Source organism: Labeo rohita, chromosome 11 (genome assembly GCF_022985175.1).
Source record: "Labeo rohita strain BAU-BD-2019 chromosome 11, IGBB_LRoh.1.0, whole genome shotgun sequence".
Taxonomy (NCBI): Eukaryota; Metazoa; Chordata; class Actinopteri; order Cypriniformes; family Cyprinidae; genus Labeo; species Labeo rohita.
Window position 1 is genome coordinate 15,624,289 of NC_066879.1, and position 18,850 is coordinate 15,643,138.

General features: G+C 35.4%; 1 protein-coding gene across 1 annotated transcript; it reads left to right on the forward strand.

Annotated features, from left to right (window-relative positions):
• Positions 1-341: 341 nt before the first annotated feature.
• Positions 342-16,885, forward strand: tnfrsf1b (tumor necrosis factor receptor superfamily, member 1B). The gene is made up of 9 exons (XM_051123098.1): positions 342-499; positions 9,807-9,903; positions 10,036-10,161; positions 10,341-10,496; positions 11,188-11,278; positions 11,361-11,656; positions 12,765-12,842; positions 13,008-13,042; positions 14,786-16,885. Exons 1-9 carry the CDS (start codon positions 437-439, stop codon positions 15,182-15,184), a joined length of 1,341 nt encoding a protein of 446 aa, XP_050979055.1. The 5' UTR covers positions 342-436; the 3' UTR covers positions 15,185-16,885.
• The last annotated feature ends 1,965 nt before the right edge of the window (positions 16,886-18,850 follow it).

Sequence of the window (18,850 nt, forward strand, 5' to 3'; positions counted from 1 at the left end):
TTAAGTTGACTCAACAATCTATCTATCTATCTCTATCTATCTATCTGTCTGTCTGTCTATCAGTGTGTACCTGTATAATATGACAGTACACACATATATTTGTTTATATAGCCAGTGGAATGCTTTCATTTAGCATTTTTCTAATTTAATATATAACTTTTTATCGAGTCATTTTTTGTGTACCTCATTTGTGTTATTTTTCCCGAATCTTTATTAGCGTTTTGATTCGTGTATAGTTATTAATTAATGTATTAGTTTTGGTCTAGACAGTGCAGGAGGAGCTCATTTCACTCACTTCAGAGGTCTGTTTTGTGATTGTGTCAAACACGCTGTCGCTTCCTGGTAGCAAGGGGGGACTGCCGTGCAACATTTCCGGAACGCCGAGAGCGTGAGTGATGGTCAGTCGGAATTAAGTCGTGCGGGTCGCTGAAGGATCATGCTGATTCTAGTCTCACGGTTATTACTTATGGCAGCGGTGTGGCGTGTGGCAGAGGGGAAGGTAACGAACAGGTTTATATGTGTTGCTGACAATGTAATGATTCATACTTATACTTATGACTTTCACAAGTGTGTTTTGATAGAGATGAAAAGATTCTGCTGAAAAAAAAAAAAACACTAAACGAAAAACAACAGTTATTCTCGGATTCTAAACGCGTGTTGTCGAAATGAAAGATTGAAAAATTAATTTCAGTTATGTTCGGTTCTTGTGCTGCTGGAATTTCCAGCAGAGGTTGCGTGCTTGGTTGGTGTCTCAAATCGTGCTGCCTACTGTTTTGCCTATCACGTGCATAGGCTACTTTAGTGCGCTTTCTAACTAGTCTGCATTTTGGCATATGCGAAACCTAGTGTGCTGCCTACGTAGACAACACTGTGGGTGTCATAGTGACCTAATTAACTATATTGGCATTATATAAGTAGCATATTTAGCCTTTGGGGCATCATGGGCAGCTACCTAAATGACATTTTTTGGGAATGAAGGAAAATCTAGTGATCACAGGGATAAAAAGCATGAAGTAACTGCCTACATAGACATTTTGGAATGTCTTCGGGAAAACAAATTGTGAAATACCCAAACAAATTGGCCATTTTACAACTAATCTGCCTACGCAGCATTTTTGGGCGCAGCATTGGCCAAAATAAGCTCGTCACTTACCCGAACTGAATTTTTGAGTTTCACGGATGTCTTAAAAAAACAGTGTGCTGAGTAGATAACATTTTGGGCATCTTAGGCATAAGCACTAGTCTACTTAGACTCTATATTTGGTCTTCATCAGAACCCAGTAAGCTGCCTACATAGGTGGTGTTTTTGAGAACATGGTGGTCGATGTGAAAAACAAAGTGACCTGCCTACCTAGATGTTTTCATTAAACATAATGTACTGCTATATAACGTTGTCTGTGGCAAACCGAAATGAGCTGGGCATCATGAGAATCTCACAGCTAGTGTGTCTACAAACATTTTTGGACACAAAATAGGCAAAACTGCCTATCTATGTGCTGCCTAGTTAAACAGCATTTTTGGCATCTTGAACATAAGCACTACTTTATTTAGACTCTATCATTATAGGCATATGCAAAACCCAGCTAGCTGCCAATTTAGATGGTATTTTTGGGAAGAACCAAGTGACCTGCCTATCTGGACCACATCATAAAATAACATGCTCCTTATTTAGACAGCATTTTGGGTGTTTTTGGCAAAACGAAGCGTGCAACAATGGGATTTTTTTTTAGTTTGAAAAACCTTTTGTGGAATGGAAAATTTCTTTTAGACAGAGTTGCCAAGTCCAAGATTTTGGCGGCCCCAGAGAACACGATTTTTTGGCCAAGATGGAACCTTGAAAGAAGATTCGACACTCCTGAATGTGATTTTCGAGTGGTTTTGATGTGTTTTTGATAGCAGTTTGATAGCAGGCCTAGTTTTGAGTACGAGTTGGGCTTTTATTATGCAGACCTGGCAACCCTGTTGTTGGATGTTCTTTATAGAACCTTTGATACCAATAAAGAACCTTTAGTTTTTAAGAGTGTAGGTATTGTAAAAAAAAAAAAAAAAAAAAAAAAGTGCAGCATTTTGGGCATCTTATCTACAATACCTACCCAGACGGTATTTTTGAACATAAGCATGAGGAAAAACCCAATGAACCTTACAAAGACCGCAATTTTAGCCAGCAAAACCTAGTGTGCAGTGTCTTTGGGCATCATTGGATGATAAACGGCCTACCACAAGTGCTGTCTAGAAAGGAAGTATCCAGTGTAATGTCAAGTCTTTTTTCTCGCTAGTTTTTCTTGTGGTTTAGATTGAGAAGGTGGGGAGTTCACATATATCGCAGTTTAACTAGAACACATCCGCGTACTTTACCACATATCAATTGAGCATGTAAATGAAGCCTTGTTTTCTAAGTCTTCATCCCTTTAGTCAATTTTTTTAACAACTTACACCGCAGGTTCCACTTGCTCTACTTGTTGTAATTCCACGTACATGATCTATAAGTCATGGGGAAGCAAACCTGCTGTGACTGAGAAACCTGCTCAAGCTCAGAACAAAGATCATGCAGTTGTGGGTTGCATGCATTTTTAACAAGAAATGAGTGTGTGTGCTTTTTGCATGCAGTGTGAAAAATGTGTTAGGGCTTGTTGGTGCATTCGGCTCAGAGAAAGCCTAATCACTCTGGTTTGGTTGACTTACAAGGACACTGATACAGTAGAGATAAGCACTCAGCTCTGTTCTTCAGTAAAGCACACTGTTGCACTGGAGGAAGTCTGCTGGCCTGAATATGTGGGTCGTTTCCCAGTAACACACCTCAGCAATTTCCTCTTAACATCGTGAGCGCCTGAGAAGACGTCAGCGGTTTTACAGATGATGCAGTCATTTTTCGTAACATCTAATCTGTTTGATTCTATCAGGATGTGCATTTCTTGCAGAAATTATTGTCATAAGCTAATTTTTTTTATTTGAAGTCCGCTTTAATGTTAGCCCTTTCATCTCAGACAGTTTCTTTCAGTCAGTTATAAATGAGTCATATGTAGGAACCCACCACATGAGTGTGTCGTTAGATTGCGAAAACTTTTAAATCATTCTGTGCATTTTGGTCTGTGGCAGAAAGCGCAATTCTTCAACTTCCTTTTTTAGATGTGGAGATAAATAATAGTGCGGATGTGGACTGAATCTATGAAAGATTTTGCTGAATCCACTTTTAACCATTTGAGGGTTCACACTGTGGCTCGTGGGAAATACTAGGCCTTTGAATGTGAAATGTTATTTAAGTTCATGATACATTGGAGTTTACTGCAGACATGTACTCTTGACATGCGTCATTTTCTTTAAACATAATATAATTCGTTTTTTACATAGATTCTGAAGTACAGGGTGACATGTTTTATAGGATTAAATTTGGTGAATATTTAAAAAAACATTTTTCAAGATGCTATTTCAAATATATGGAAGGTAATTAGAAGTTTTTATTTCACAGTTCTGACTTTTTTTCTTGCAACTGCAAGTTTAAATCTTACAATTCTGGCTTCAGAATTGCATATATTGATATAAACTCATAATTGCGAGTTATAAAGTCGGAATTGTGAGATATAAACCCGCAATTCTTCAAAACTGAAAATTCTAACATTATAACTATGTAGTATGTTTTTTTTCCTCAGAATTGGACTTTAAAATTCACAATTGTGAGTTTACCTCTCGCAATTGAAATTTTTTCTCCAAAATCTAAATGAATAAACAATTCTAAGCAATTCTGAGAAAAAAGTCAGAATTGAGTTTTATTGCAATTGTAATATTATAACATAAAATTCTTACTTTATAACTATGTAGAGTTTGACTTTATAACTTGCAATCGTGAGTTTATATCTCACAATTCAGAATTTTGAGAAAAATTTAGATTTGCGAGATGTGAACTCACAGTTGTGAGAAAAAAGTCAGAATTGCGATAAAGCAAAAATTCTGACTCTGCAACTATATGGTCTGGGTTTTTTTCCTCAGAGTTGGACTTTATAACTCATAATCATGAGTTTATATCTCATAGTTCAGAATTGTTATAAACTCGCAAGTGTGGGAAAAAAGTCAGAATTGCAATAAAACTTGCAAAACAGAAAATTCTGACTTTATATGTTTTTTTCCTCAAAATTTGACCTTATATCTCGCAATTTGCAAATTTTCCCCCAAATCTAAATTAATAACCTTGCAATTCTGAGAACAAAATCAGAATTACGTGTTCTGATTCTATAACAGAAAATTCTGACTTTGTAACTATATAGTCTGTTTTTTCCCTCTGAGTTTCCCTCAATCGTAAGTTTATATCTCACAATTCAGAATACGTTTTTTGAATTGCGAGATATAAACTCGCAAAACAGAAAATTCAGACTTTAGAACTATATAGTGTTTTTTTCCTCAGAATTGGACTATATAACTAACAATTGTGAGTTTATATCTCGCAATCCGAAAAACCTCCTCAAAATTTGAATTAATAAACTTGCGAAAGAAAAAAGTCAGAATTGCAAGGGTGTTTTTTCCCTCAGAGTTGGACTTTAACTTGCAATCGTACATTTATATATCTCACATTTCAAAATTGTGAGGTATAAACTCACAAGTGTGATAAAATAGTTAGAATTGCGATAAAACTCGCAAAACAGAAAATCCTGACTTTATATCTATATAGTATGTTTTTTTCCCTCAGAATTGGACTGTATAACTCACAATTGTGAGTTTATATCTCACAATTCAGTTTGAATTAAAAGAATGTAAAATGATGAGAAAAAAGTCAGAATTACGAGTTTTATTGCAATTCTGGCTTTATAACAGAAAATTCTGACTGTACAACTATATTCTGTTTTTTCCCTCAGAATTGGACTTTATAACTCGCAATTGTGAGTTTATATCTCGCAATTCAGAATTGCAAGACAAATTTAGAATTGTGAGGTAAAAACATGCAATTCTAAGAAAAAAGTCAGAATTGGGAGTTTTATTGCAATTCTGACTTTATAACTATATAGTCTGTTTTTTTCACTGAGAATTTGAGTTTATATGTCAATTCAGAATTGTGAGAAAAAGTCAGAATTGCGAGATATAAACTCACGATTGTGAGAAAAGTTTATAATTGTCATGTGTTTTATTCTTCAATTGGACTTTTATAACTCGCAATTGTGAGTTTATAGCTCACAGTTCAGAACTGCGAGAAAAAATTTGAATTGCAAAACTCAGAATTGCGAGTTTTATTGCAATTCTGATTTTATAACAAAATTCTTACTTTGTAACTGTACAGTTTGTTTTTCCCTCAGAATTGGACTTTGCAACTCACAATCGTGAGTTTATCTCACAATTCAGAATTGCAAGAAAAATGTAGAATTGTGGGATAAAATTGCACAATTCTAAGAAGAAAGTCAGAATTGTGAGTTTTATTGCAATTTATAACATACAATTCTGACTTTATAACTTCATAATCATTTTTTCTCTCAGAATTGGATTGTATAACTCGCATTTGTGAGTTTATATCTCACAATTCAGAATTGCGAGAAAAAGTTAGAATATAAACCAGAATTGTGGGATATAAACTCGCAATTGCATGGAAAAAGAGTGTGAAATGCAAGTTAATATCCTGCAATTCTGACTTTATAACTCACAGTTGTGACTTTGTCTGAGGAAAAAAGTCAGAATTGAGAGATGATGAGATGTAAACTCACAGTTGCTAGAAAACAAGTGTGAAAGTCGCAATTATATATATTTTTTTCTCTTTTATTCAGTGGCTTCCGTACAGATAACATATTCATATCATTAGATATAAATGACTTCTGGGTAGATTTTATCTGTGGCAAGTTTTGTAAACAGATAAACAAATTCAACCTGGACTTTTAGAGATGTCCAAAAGTTTCCAACATTTTGCAAAAGTCCCTTTGCTTTTCCTTTGAACAGCTTGTCTGGTTTCCCGATCTAAGTTTCCCGGTCATTATTGTTTGTCCCTCACGAATTTGCACGTTATTATTAAGCTAGTTATCAGTAATTTCCTTCTGTTTTCACTTCTGCTTTTGATCTCCTGCACGCCACCTTCCTCATGTTCTGTCAGTGTTGATCATGTTTACATCATTTGGAGTTCTGCACGGACAACTACTGCAGTCACACGCCGCAAACCGCCGGGTCTCCGTATGCGTGCAGATCTCTCAGGATAGACTCAGAAGGTCATTAGAGGTCAGAAAGATATCAGTGCCACTCTCCATTGTCTTTGGCCTATTTTGGCCATTCGTTTTGGTTCACAGCAGTTTCCACTTCAAAAATACCTTGCGTGTGGTTGACCTCCCCAATGCGTAGGTTATGTGATGTCAGTTACGCTTCATTCTGTCATTTCCAAATCCTACTGACCAGCTTGATGATGCCATTATGCAAATTTGCGTTCAAATTTTTCAGATGAGTATACCTTGTGCCAACACAAGTGTTTTATTGCAAGAAAACTATATTTGTCCCATTTCCTTTCAGTAAATGTATTTGCATCAGCAACTGCATGGAAAAACCCACATTGGTCAAATAGTACTACAGATTTTGTATCAAATTTGTGGCGATTCCTGTTTGTAGAAATAGATCAGAGTGGCTGTTGATTGATATTACGTTGAGATTTATTACATTGTGTCAGATATTATGTTACAAAAGCTTGTTTTTCAAAAGAAGAATGTGATGCACCGAAATAATTTTTCAGTGCATATTGGAAGTTTTCTTTTAGCTGAAAATTGAAACTGAAACTGAAGTTGAATGACTTTAAGTTCAAGTTTCAACTGATAAATTGATATGTAAGAGAATACAGGTCAGTTTAGCTCAAAGGGAATCATTTAAGATTTTATAGGGAATTTGAACAGCATCTCCGTTTAATGCGGATCAACGAATCGGCCAGCGATTCACTGAGCGAGCCGTATAACATCAACTCTGCAATGGATACTAATATCCAAAATATAGTGAAAAAACTATTTATTAGCACGGTAACAAGGTCGGCAGTTTAAGACATTATGAGTATATGAATAGGAATTTATTGGAAAAACCTAAGACATATAAACTAAACTAACACATAGCACGCATTCACACATTCATACAAGGTGCAGAAAGAGAGAAAATGAGGAAAGAATGAGTTTAGAATAGGGCTGTCAAACGGTACCGGGTTCGGTACTTTAGGTAGTGAAATTTTAAAAATGCCCATTTCTCACTCACATTTGAGCGCTGTTGAGTCGATTTTTAAACATTTTTTCAGTACCGAAAGTACCAAACCCGGTACCGTTTGACAGCCCTAGTTTAGAAGAGTGAAAATATGAAATCCCAAGTTTATAGAATACGTACATGCAATTGCTTAGACCTGAACAACCGTCAATCATTTAATTAACCCTCGCGTTGAATTTCTCAATGAGGCTATTGAACTTTATATTAAAAATGCACCAGTTCAGCTAGAATCTGGAGGTTACTTGCGTTGCCTTTGTGTTAAGGGATTCCCTTTGATGACGTCGTTGCAGAAAGAGGGTGTCTCAAGGTTGCTGATTGGCTGGAAGTTTGTGGTCGTTTGAAGTGATGTCTTGGGCGTTGGCTGGAGGATGAAGTCGTGTACGCTGGTTGAAGTTTTGAGGCGGGCACGAAGCGGCAAAACTTAACTTAGAACATGCAACTCTCAATGGAAAGAAAAGGTTAAAGTAAAAGAAAGAAATGTGACGACCTCCTCATGTTTGCATTTTAAAGAAGTGGCTGGCGTGCAAAAAAAAAAAAGCAGCGGCAAAAATTATGGCGGCAAAAAGCATGGCTAGGAGCGATGGATATGACCAATAAAATAAAAGCAAAATTTTCTGTTGTCCTGTGGTTTTAAACTCAGCTTTGGACACATCCCAAAATGGTGTCTTGACCGATTAGATATTGTCTTAACTCAGGATATTGCTATGTTTCTCCTCCCAAAACATAAATCAGCACGTTATCTTATCAGTCACATGATTTCTAAAACATGAATATAATACAGTTTACAAAGTACTGAATGATAGAAACGTTCAAAGCATGAATTTTCAAAATAAATACCAAACACAAATATAAACCCTTAAAGGTGGTCATCGGATGCCCATTTTCCACAAGTTGATATGATTCTTTAGGGTCTTAATGAAAAGTCTATAATATACTTTGGTTAAAAATTCTCAATGGTAGTGTAAAACAACACCCTTTTTACCTTGCCAAAATCAGCTCTGCAAAAATCATCTCATTCTGGTCGAGGTTGCTTTAAATGCAAATGAGCTCTGCTCGCTCCGCCCCTCTCTTCTCTCTGTGGAGTGACGAGCCTGTTTACTTTAGCGCATTTAGCCGCTAACTAGCACATTATTAGGAAAGGCGATCGCAAAGATTCATAAAAAAAACCCTTATACTCACTTCTGCTGTAAGTGAAGCTGGATCACGAATGATTCACGCGAACACAGATGGATATATGTAGATCGGGAGGTGCGTTCTCTTCACAAACAAACCTAATGCACTGCATCTTCAGCATCTTAGATGTCGGGAGTAAATGACGACCACTATGTTTATTATTACATCGAGCAACACAACACCTCAGTCGTTCAATTCTTGTCTAACTTACATCCTTGCTCCGGCATCAAAACATATAGGTTAGACTGTTACAACTGATCTGAGGTAAGACGCTAATGTCAATCAACTATCGTGGGAGCGGCTTCTGTGGGTGTGACGCAACGATGACGGGCATCTGAGAATGGCTCGATTTGAAAAAGGGGATATTATTTTTACAGATTAATTGAAAAACACTGCATGGATTTTTACCATTACAGGGGAGATTTATATATACACTGCCAACACACATTCATGTTCAAACAGCATGTAAAAGTGAACTTAGCATCCGATGACCCCTTTGCGCTATTCGATAGTTATTAAAAGGACATACACAACGAGTGATTACAGCATAATAGACAAATGTGTGGGTAACATACATAGTAGAGAGTTATGCAATGGTCTGCTCTGATGTTCATTTATAAGTCCTTTTAAGCATCATTTTGGTGCATATTTAGGTAAAAAGGACAGTCTCTCTGTCATTCTGTGAATCTCCTTCCTGAGTTGGGATTATCAATAATCGTGTTCTTTGGTGTTAATGTTGAAAGTTGTTCAAAGCTGTTCAAAGTTGGTTGTTTAGGCTTACTGGCGCCAGGGTATCATGGACAGATCTTTGACGTGGTCTGGTTAGCCTGTGCCTCTTTGTGAAATTTGGCTCTTTGATTTCAACGTTCTGATCGAATCTTCAATTTGTCTGATTCACTCTGATACCCTACAGATAGATAGATAAACGTTTTTTTGACATTTTGTGCATCACTAAAAAATGTTTTTCCTTTCATTGGCAAAGCTGTTAGTAGAGCTGACATAAAAGGGAGTTTTTTTCTGTTAAACTGCCAAGTGGGTACATTTATCATTATCAGAATGACTAAATATCTGCCAATTAATTGGCTTTCCTAATAAATCAGTCTGTCACTTTTTACTGAGATTCTTTGTTGTAGCTGACAAGTGCAGATCTGAAACTATCACATCAGCGTTTTCAGCACAAATGGATATTTGTCTGTTTTTGACGTATTTTATGTCAGTGAACTATATGCAAATGCCTATGGTAAATAAACTCTCCTACGCTAAATACCCTGGTAGCAGCATTAGTATCTTTGGGAAAAGACGCAAAGATAATACGTATATTGTGTGACTGTGAGGAAGTGGTGTGCAGTGTTTCGTTTACAAGACAAGTATCAGTTCCTGAGAATCCAAGGAAATGTCACTGATATTTTTGGCTTTTTTCTGCCCCTTTGTTTTCATAGATGCCTGTGCCATATAATTCAGAAGGAGAATGTCATGACAAATCCTCCGAATATTATGAGAGAACGGTTAGACTGTGCTGCAGCAAATGCAAACCAGGTAGGTCATAGAGAGAGAATGTAGACATTTGTGTTCATAAACTGATTACTTGTAATTCACAAAGCAGGACACCACTGTTTTGGTGACATTTTAAAGCAACTCCAAGTTCTGAAGTATTTGCATTTATTCTAGGTACTCATCTGACGGTTACCTGCACTAGTAGTTCGGACACCATCTGTGAACCCTGCCAAGATGGACATTACTTAGAAAATGTAAACTATTCTCCGAACTGTTTCTCCTGTCCAAAGTGTAAAGATGGTGAGTTGGCTATTTTCATAAAACACTCCACAGTCACAAAGCATTGTTTCAGTATTAATCTGGAAGTAGTATACATCTAAAAGAAATAGCTGGGCCAAAATTTTTCCAAAATTCTTTTTTTTTTTTCAATTTAAATTCTTTATTAACTTGATATGTTGCTGTCCATTTCTTCTGGTTAGTGAAAGGACTGATGTATGGGAAAGAGTGCTCTGCTGATACCAAAGCTGTTTGCGTTTGCAAGCCTGGGATGTTCTGTTTTCGTAATTTCGGAAAGGAATGTGAGGAATGTAAAACATATAGATCCTGCAAACCTGGTGAATATGTCCTTAAAAAAGGTAAGAGGCAAAATCATTTAAATTCACCTCATTTACAGTGATGAAATGTACAGTCTTTTCTCTGAGAATTGACGAAATATTGATGAATCATTACTCTTTTGTCAAATAAAATGCTCTTTAGATTACTTTTAGATTACTCTTTAGATTTACATTTTTGTGTATTTAAACCCTTTCCAGCAATGACTGTATGATTTTGAGACTGAGGACAACTGAGAGACTCTCATGCAACTATTACAGAAGGTTCAAGCGCTCACCGATGCTTCAGAAGGAAAAACCATGCATTAAGAGGGGGTGTAAACTTTTTTTAAAGGTCGGGGTAAATATAACTTATTTTGACTTCCGGAAAACATAAAACTATCTTTTGTAGCTTCTGAAGGGCAGTACTAAATGAAAAAATATGATATTTAGGCAAAAATCTACACATCCCCGTTATGTCCAAAAGTTTTCACCCCCGGCTTTTAATGCATGATTCTTCCTTCTGGAGCATCAGTGAGCATTTCAACCTTCTGTAATAGTTGTATATAAGCCCCCCCAGTTGTCTTCAGTGTGAAAGGATGGATCTCAAATCATACAGTCATTGTTGGAAAGGGTTCAAATACACAAAAACACTGTAAAACCAAAGAATTTGGGTGTAATTTGGGTTCTGACCTCAACTGTATGTGTCATCATTGTGCTGTGTTTGTGAATGCAGGATCACCTACATCTGATGTCAAGTGTGCACGGTGTCCGCCTGGAACGTTTTCAAACCACAGTAATTCTGAGCAGTGTAAACCACACACAGAGTAAGATGCAAATGGAAAGAAAGACTCACTAATTACAAATACATACACATGCATATGGCTTATTCATCTTTTTCTCTGTTAGATGTGAGAGCGGGTCAGTTTTAAGACTTGGTGACTCTACAACTGACAAACTGTGTAAGATGACGCCAACAATAGCAACAACAACAAAGGCTCCTCTTTGGAGTACACGCAAGCATGTTCCCTCAAATGTACCCTCAAGTGCTATAATGAGCGAAACGCAGGAAACGCAGGGAATGATCACAACTACGACCATCATTACCACATCTCTGCTTCCATTGAGCAGCACCAACCCAAGCCTAACAGCAAAAGCCAGCGCCAGTGGAGCCTTTAACCAAAATGACATGATCTTCTACACTGGTAAATACGAGGCCATGTTACTAGTTTACAACCCATATAAAAATACCAGTGTTACCATGGTATTAGAATAACATTCGCCATACAGGAAATGAGTCACTTTGTACAAAGGCCAGTAAAAGAAGTTGCAAAAATTATGGAAAAATAATTGAATGCTGTTATCAGCCAATCAGAATCATTCCAACAGTCTCTGCCCACTTTTTCAGCAGCTTCCAAAAGTATTTTTCCTATTCATCGCTAAAGCATTTGATAAACCGTTGAAGCAAAAAAAGTATTTGAAAATTAAGTGAAAAAAAGACTGTGTGCTTAATGTGTTTTTGAGGAGGAAATGTGGTGAAGCACTGTGATTTACATAAAAATCTAAATAAAATTGATGAATAAATATAAAACAATTAATTGAAAGATGTATGTTGAAACAACATATTGCAAAATATACATTGAGTTCAGAGAACATTCAAAAGTAACATTCCCATAATGTTTGCAAAATAGAATGTTCCCTCAATGTTCATATGTAACATTTTTAAAACATTTATAAAACTGGTTATTCACAATAACATTTTCATAACTCACTGGGAATGTTAGCAAAACATATTTTTGTTAGCTGAACTTATATAATTCGCAGTGCTTTGTGGGAGAGGGTGGGTGCATTGGGTGCAATTTGCTTGTTGCAGTTCTGCAATTAGCGATTTTTTTTTTTTTTTTTTTCTTCTGCAGAATCATGGGTAATGCAGTTTTTTGCCAGGAATTTTCCTGTTAAACATGATTATTTAAAAATAAGCTAATATAACGCAAGATTTGTAAGTTATAAGTACAAAACAATTCTAGAACATGACTTTTGCACTCTATAAGTGGTAGTACTTAAATGGTACTTCATGTAGATACTTTAAAGAATAGTATAATATCACCCTGTTCATAAAGCATGATACTTTTGTAAGTAAAGCATTAATCAACATAATGAGTTTGTTATTCATATGTCACTCAGTGACTTTTTGATACTTTGCTTGTCCATTGTTTGGATTTTTTTAACATTTCCTTCCTGCTTTCATGTCACCAGTGACATTTCAATTGTTCTTCAACTCATTCTTATCGGAATCTTCTGTGCTCTCTCCAGTCATTAGTGTTACTGTGCTGGTGGTGCTGATTTTGCTGGTACTGGCAGCTGGTATTTACATATTACGAAAGAGAAAAGGTATTGTGGGCATTTTCATTTCAATTGCAACATACTGAGATCAGAAAAGTGATTTTGGTTCCTGTGTTAAATGTTATCAGCTCTTTAGATTCAGGTTGGATTCTGTTTTAATCAGCATCATCAATTATGTAAAATGTTGTGACGTCTTTTACTTTCCTCCTGCAGGTTTACGAAAAGTTCCCATCACAGATATCAACAAGGTATGTCATAATGCAGAGTATATACTATGTACTACATACAAAAAAAGTATAAAGCAATTATTTTGACGCTGCTTTATTGTTAAACAAGGTGAATAGAAAAAGCAAACCACTAGTAAAAAAGGTAAACTACCAGCACTTTTTTTTTTTTTTTTAAACTGAATGTGTTTTTGGCATAATGTTAATTTAAGTTAAAGTTTAGGTTCTCTAATCAATATAGCATACTAGCATACAGTACTTCTCTCACCATTACTGCCATATAAAAATATAGTAGGAGTACATGTCTCAGTTTCGCCCATATAAAGGAACAACATACTACAGCCATATGAAAATATAGACTGCATGTAAAATTATGAAGCAAGTTGATATTCTTATATGTTTTTCCCAAGCACATTTTACGATTGCCAAACCACATCAATCTTAAAAACTACTATTAATTTAGTATATAATTACTTATAAGTAATATATCATTGTTAACAAGGGCTGGAAGTGAAAGATGCCTTATTCAGATGTGTATCATTATTAAGCAGATTGCCAAAAAAAGAGATTTAACGCACTGAAAAGTCATAAACTATGAAATGACAATTAAGTAATACTAGAAAAATCACAAAATTAAGGGGTGGCCATTGGACAGGAAATGCTCAATGGGCAGCAGAGTCACAAAAAAACAGTCTGAGAAGAAAGACAGTGCTACCATTTTCCAGAGGTGCAAACTACCTGGTGTTTCCTGAAGTGTCTTGAAGTACATGGGAAAAAAAAGATTTTATGGACAGATAGGTTGAGAGTGGCTCTTGACAAGACAACAGCATCTGCTACTAACAATGAGCAAGATGGATCTTTCAGGGTAGGAGAAGGACTTGAAATGAACTCCCAAAACTTACTGCCAGATTCTGAAAGAAAAAAAAATTCAAACAGTGCTTCCTGGTCCCTCAAGACTCACTCTCAACCCCTCTGTCTATAAAACCTTTTAAAACACAGTTTTCATGTATTTCACAATACCTCATCTTGTGATTATGAAGTGAGGCTCACATTTCAGGATTTATTGCCTTCACAAAGTCTCTGAGAACCTGATACCTTGCACTTCTAGAGAGTTTGCAATTCTGGAAAACAGTGACACTGGAGACTAAAGGGTTCCTAATGGTTTATTTCGTGGTTTCACCTTTCAGTTTTTATAGTCTTTTGTAGTTAATATCTCTTATTCACAACCTGACCCTGTTGCTCCAATAAGCATCTCTTGTCCAATGGTCACACCGTAATTTTGCAATTTCTACAGTATTGTATCCTTCTCGAGGGCATTTAATAATTTTTTGACCCATTTTACCTTTTAAAACAACTATTTGAAAATCTGAGGGTGCAAAAAATCTAGTAATTGAGAAAAGTTGTCCAAATGAAGTTCTTAGCAATGCATTTGAGTAATCAAAAATCAAGTTCTGATATATTTAAAGGAATAGCAATATGCTAAATGCGACATGCTATTCACAATTTGTCTAGTTGTTTTTCACAAAAAAAAAGCAATATATTGTACAACAATAAATGCATCAAACAGTAATATGCTAAACTAAGTTGTCACATGACCTCATTTCCACATGCATAGTTAATCCATGCATTTGTCATCTAAGAAATAAACATGGTTGTCTTGCATTCTTGCATTAAACCAACCATATAATGTGAAATGGCATATCAAATTGAGTACATTTCATTTTGACATACTCATTTCATCGCTTTGCCATTTCTTGTTCTTTCCAGGTAGAGCAGGATACCTCAGCGAGTGGCACACCTGATTGTCAGCATCTATTATCCATCGAAAAGGGCCAGAAGGAGCCGTCCATGACTTCATCGGACAGCCAAAGTCAGCATGGCTCAAGTCACAGCAGCACTGACTGGCTGGAGCGCACAAGCCAAGAGGAGTACATACCGGAGCAGCCGTCCATCTCCAGCCCCATGGTCAATGTCAGCATCACGGCCACCTTCCAGCTGAACCAGACGACAGCGGCCCTCTCCAACCCTCTCAGCACACCTGCATGGACGCCCCACGTTGAAGCTCCAGTGCCGCTTTCTCAAGAAGAGGTCTGTATATCCTGCCAGCAAGAGGACGGCAAGGAAGCTCTGCGGTCAGTGCAGGAGAGCGGTCTGTGTGTCATTTAAATGCATTTGCAAGCTTCTGAATGCAGTGTTAAATGGGTAAAGGGATACATTTCCCAAACATTTAATTTTGCTGAACCTAAGGCCATCCAAGATGTAGATGAGATTGTTTCTTGATCAGATTTGGAGAAATGCAGCATCACATCACTTGCTCACCAATGGATGTGAATGGGTGCCGTCAGAATGAGAGTCCAAACAGCTGATAAAAACGTCACAATAATCCACAAGTAATCCGCACCACTCCAGTCCATCATTCAACATCTTAAGAAGTGAAAAGCTGTGAAACAAACCCATCATTATGACTTTTTTAATTCTAAATCATTGCTTTTGTCTGAAGTATGAGTCGTCTATTCACAATATTGCATTCTCCTGTGAAAAAGTCATGTCTGAATCGAGAGAGAAATTTGCACTGATTAAGAGGATGGCAAGGAAGCACTGACCGCAGAGGTCAGTGCAGGAGAGGGGCCCATGTGTCTTTTGACTAAATGTGTAGATAAAAGCATTTGCGAGCGTCTGAATGCAGTGCAATGTTAAATGGAATAAATTATACATGCAGTGCAATGTTAAATGGAATAAATCACCCAAAAATTTTATTTTGCTGAACCTAAGACCATCCAAGATGTAGACGAGTTTGTTTCTTGGTCAGATTTGGAGAAATGCAGCATTACGTCACTTGGTCACCAATGGATGTGAATGGGTGCCGTCAGAATGAGAGTCCAAACAGCTGATAAAAACATCATAATAATCCACAAGTAATCCACACCACTCCAGGCCATGAAAAAGTCGTCTTGTCTGAACCAGGAGAGAAATATGCACTGATCAAGCACAGTTTACAAGCTAAAACAGTTTTAAACAAATATGTTGGTGGATTTTTTTTGTTCGACTTTTTCACTGGAGGATGTGTTGTTATTAATTATGGGGTTGTATTTTGGCCAGAAGCGATTGCTGAGGATCCATTGGTGAGCAAGTGATGCATCTCTAAATTTCTCCAAATGTGGTTTTTGATAGCTTGAGGGCAAAATCATTTTCAGTAAATGTTCATTTTTGGGTGAGCTATTCCTTAAATATGTAAATCTGACATGTAAAATAGGTTAATGTGTAAGCTCACATATTATTATAGCGCAAATTAGTGTTTTTCGCCATTCAATGGTGGTATCTAAAGAGCAAGGTGGCTGAAGGCTAAGGGTTAAAGGTTTAATGCTAAAAGTCTATTGTGCAAAACAATACAGATCATTAAAAAATACCAAATATTGGCTTTGTTGTCATATTGGTCAGAAACTAGTGCAGTCAGTGAAGTTTCATTGTAAGGTTTACTATCGCTACTCAGTAATTGTTTTTGACATCTGACAAGTCAAAAGTTTTTACACCTCACTGGCCAGGCTAAACCAATGATATTTTATATGTATAGATATATGAAGCTAGCGCCACCCAGTGGTTGATTTATTTTTTTCTACCTCCCTTGCATATTTACAAGGTGTTCTGTCATGCTGTCTGAAGATATTATACTGTCAGATATTACATCTAAAGATATTACAATGGAGAATCAATATTTTGTATATATTACCAAGTATATTGCCAAAGATTATAGAAATGTATAGTTATTTTTGTATGTTTTTTTTAAAGTGTGTTTTTAAAACTTTGTAAATGAATTGTCATTGTAAAATTTTGTATATACACTTTCATAAAGCACATTTTTATTCACAATTGTCTATTTTGTCTTATCATGCAAGCTATTATTTTAGCATTACATCAGTTGCTCACCGATGAATCCTCTGGAGTGAATGGGTGCCGTCAGAATGAGAGTCCAAACAGCTGATAAAAACCAGCTGATTTCTTTCATTAAGTAGTTTTTAACATCAAATCATCACTTTCAGCTAAAATACAAGTCCTCTGTGCATTAATATTTTCAGCAAATTTTCATTATTTGGTGAACTGTTCCTTTAAAAGCATTTTAGCTTGCATTTTAACAGGCTGAACATCAATTTGAGTGACCTAGAAATGCCCTGGTTTCACGGAAGAGGAATCTACTAGTTTATAGCTTGCCCGTATGTTTTTTTTATAGCATGTATTGCTTTGATTTCTATATTTCCCTTTACAAGCAATCTCATATGCTGTCAACTGTGCCAACTACAGTGTAGTCAAGACCAAACTGTGGTTCTCCTTGCCAGAACATCCATTATATAGAAGCGTTGGTAGACCACCGGCACTAAAAGCGGTTTAAGATTAAAGTGTCTTTAATATGAGGCCGGAGGTAAGCCTCCAGCGGTGGATCAATACAGGTGTTAAGCGACTTAAGGAATCAGAGAGAAGTATCTCTTTAGGAGCTGATTAAATATTGATCATGCCCTCTACGGCTGTTTTGAAGGTTGCTGTACTCCCACGTCGATATTGCACTGCTCATTTGAACTGTGGAGTGTGCTGCTTTCTTTCTCTGAGTGTGGAACAAAGTCTTCAGTAAGCCACAGGCCGTTTGTTGTGGGATTGGTTCAGGAAACCTGGTTTTCATTTGTAGCTTACTGAGTAATTACTTGATTTATTCAGATGTTGAGCAGAAGTATGTTAGCATATGTTAGCTGAAAGCACTTTCTGGGGCAAAGTAACACCTTTATGATGTCCACTCATATGGGCAATAAAGTCCACGTAATATGCATATGTTCTATATTATTTTCTGCTCCATTTATTTATTAATTATTTTTTACCTTAAACCATTTTTTTTTTTTTTAAATTTTGAAAAATTTGTCAATTTTAAATTTGTAAAATTTTAATTATGGTCCTCCATATGAATGATTTATTATGTGTATTATTATGTTTATTATGTTTACATAGGTTATATTACAAATAATATTTAAAAAAAAAATTATGTTATTGTATATGTTTTAATTAAATTAATTTACCTAATTTATGAGAAATATATATTTTATTTTATTTTTACCCCCATTTATTTATGTTTTTTTTTTTTTTCTTTCTTTTTTTTATTTATAGATTGTGTTTTTTTATCCTTGTCCTAGACCTAGACTTACAATATGGAAATCCATCGTAAATTATATATATTATATATATTAAATAATATATATATATATATATTAAAATAAAATAAAAAAAATATATAAAATGTAAAAAATGAAATCCAAATTATGGTCCTCAGTATGAACGATTGATTATGTGTAAATCCATTTTTACACAGGTTATATTACAAAGAAAATATATTTTATTTTAATAATGTTTTTATTAAATGAACTTATGTTTTTAATTACCCTCATTATTCTTTTTTAATATATAATATTTTACGATGGATAAATATTATACATTAAAAAAAAATTATATATATGTGTTATATATATATTATATATATAATGTGTAAATCTATTTATATACAGGTTACAAAGATTATATTTTAAATTTGATTTGATTTTATTTTGTTTTATATGTTTTTAATAAATGAACTTACCTTTTTAATTATTTATTTAATTTTATTTATGTTTGTTTTTCAAAGTTTTTTTATTTATACTTTTTATTATTTTACCCTTGACTCAGACCCAGACTTACAATATGCAAATCTATATATATATATAGTAAAAAATTAAATCACAATTTTGGTCATCCATACAAATGACTAATTATGTTTAAATCCACTTTTACACAGATTACATTCCACAGTTTAGTGCGTCA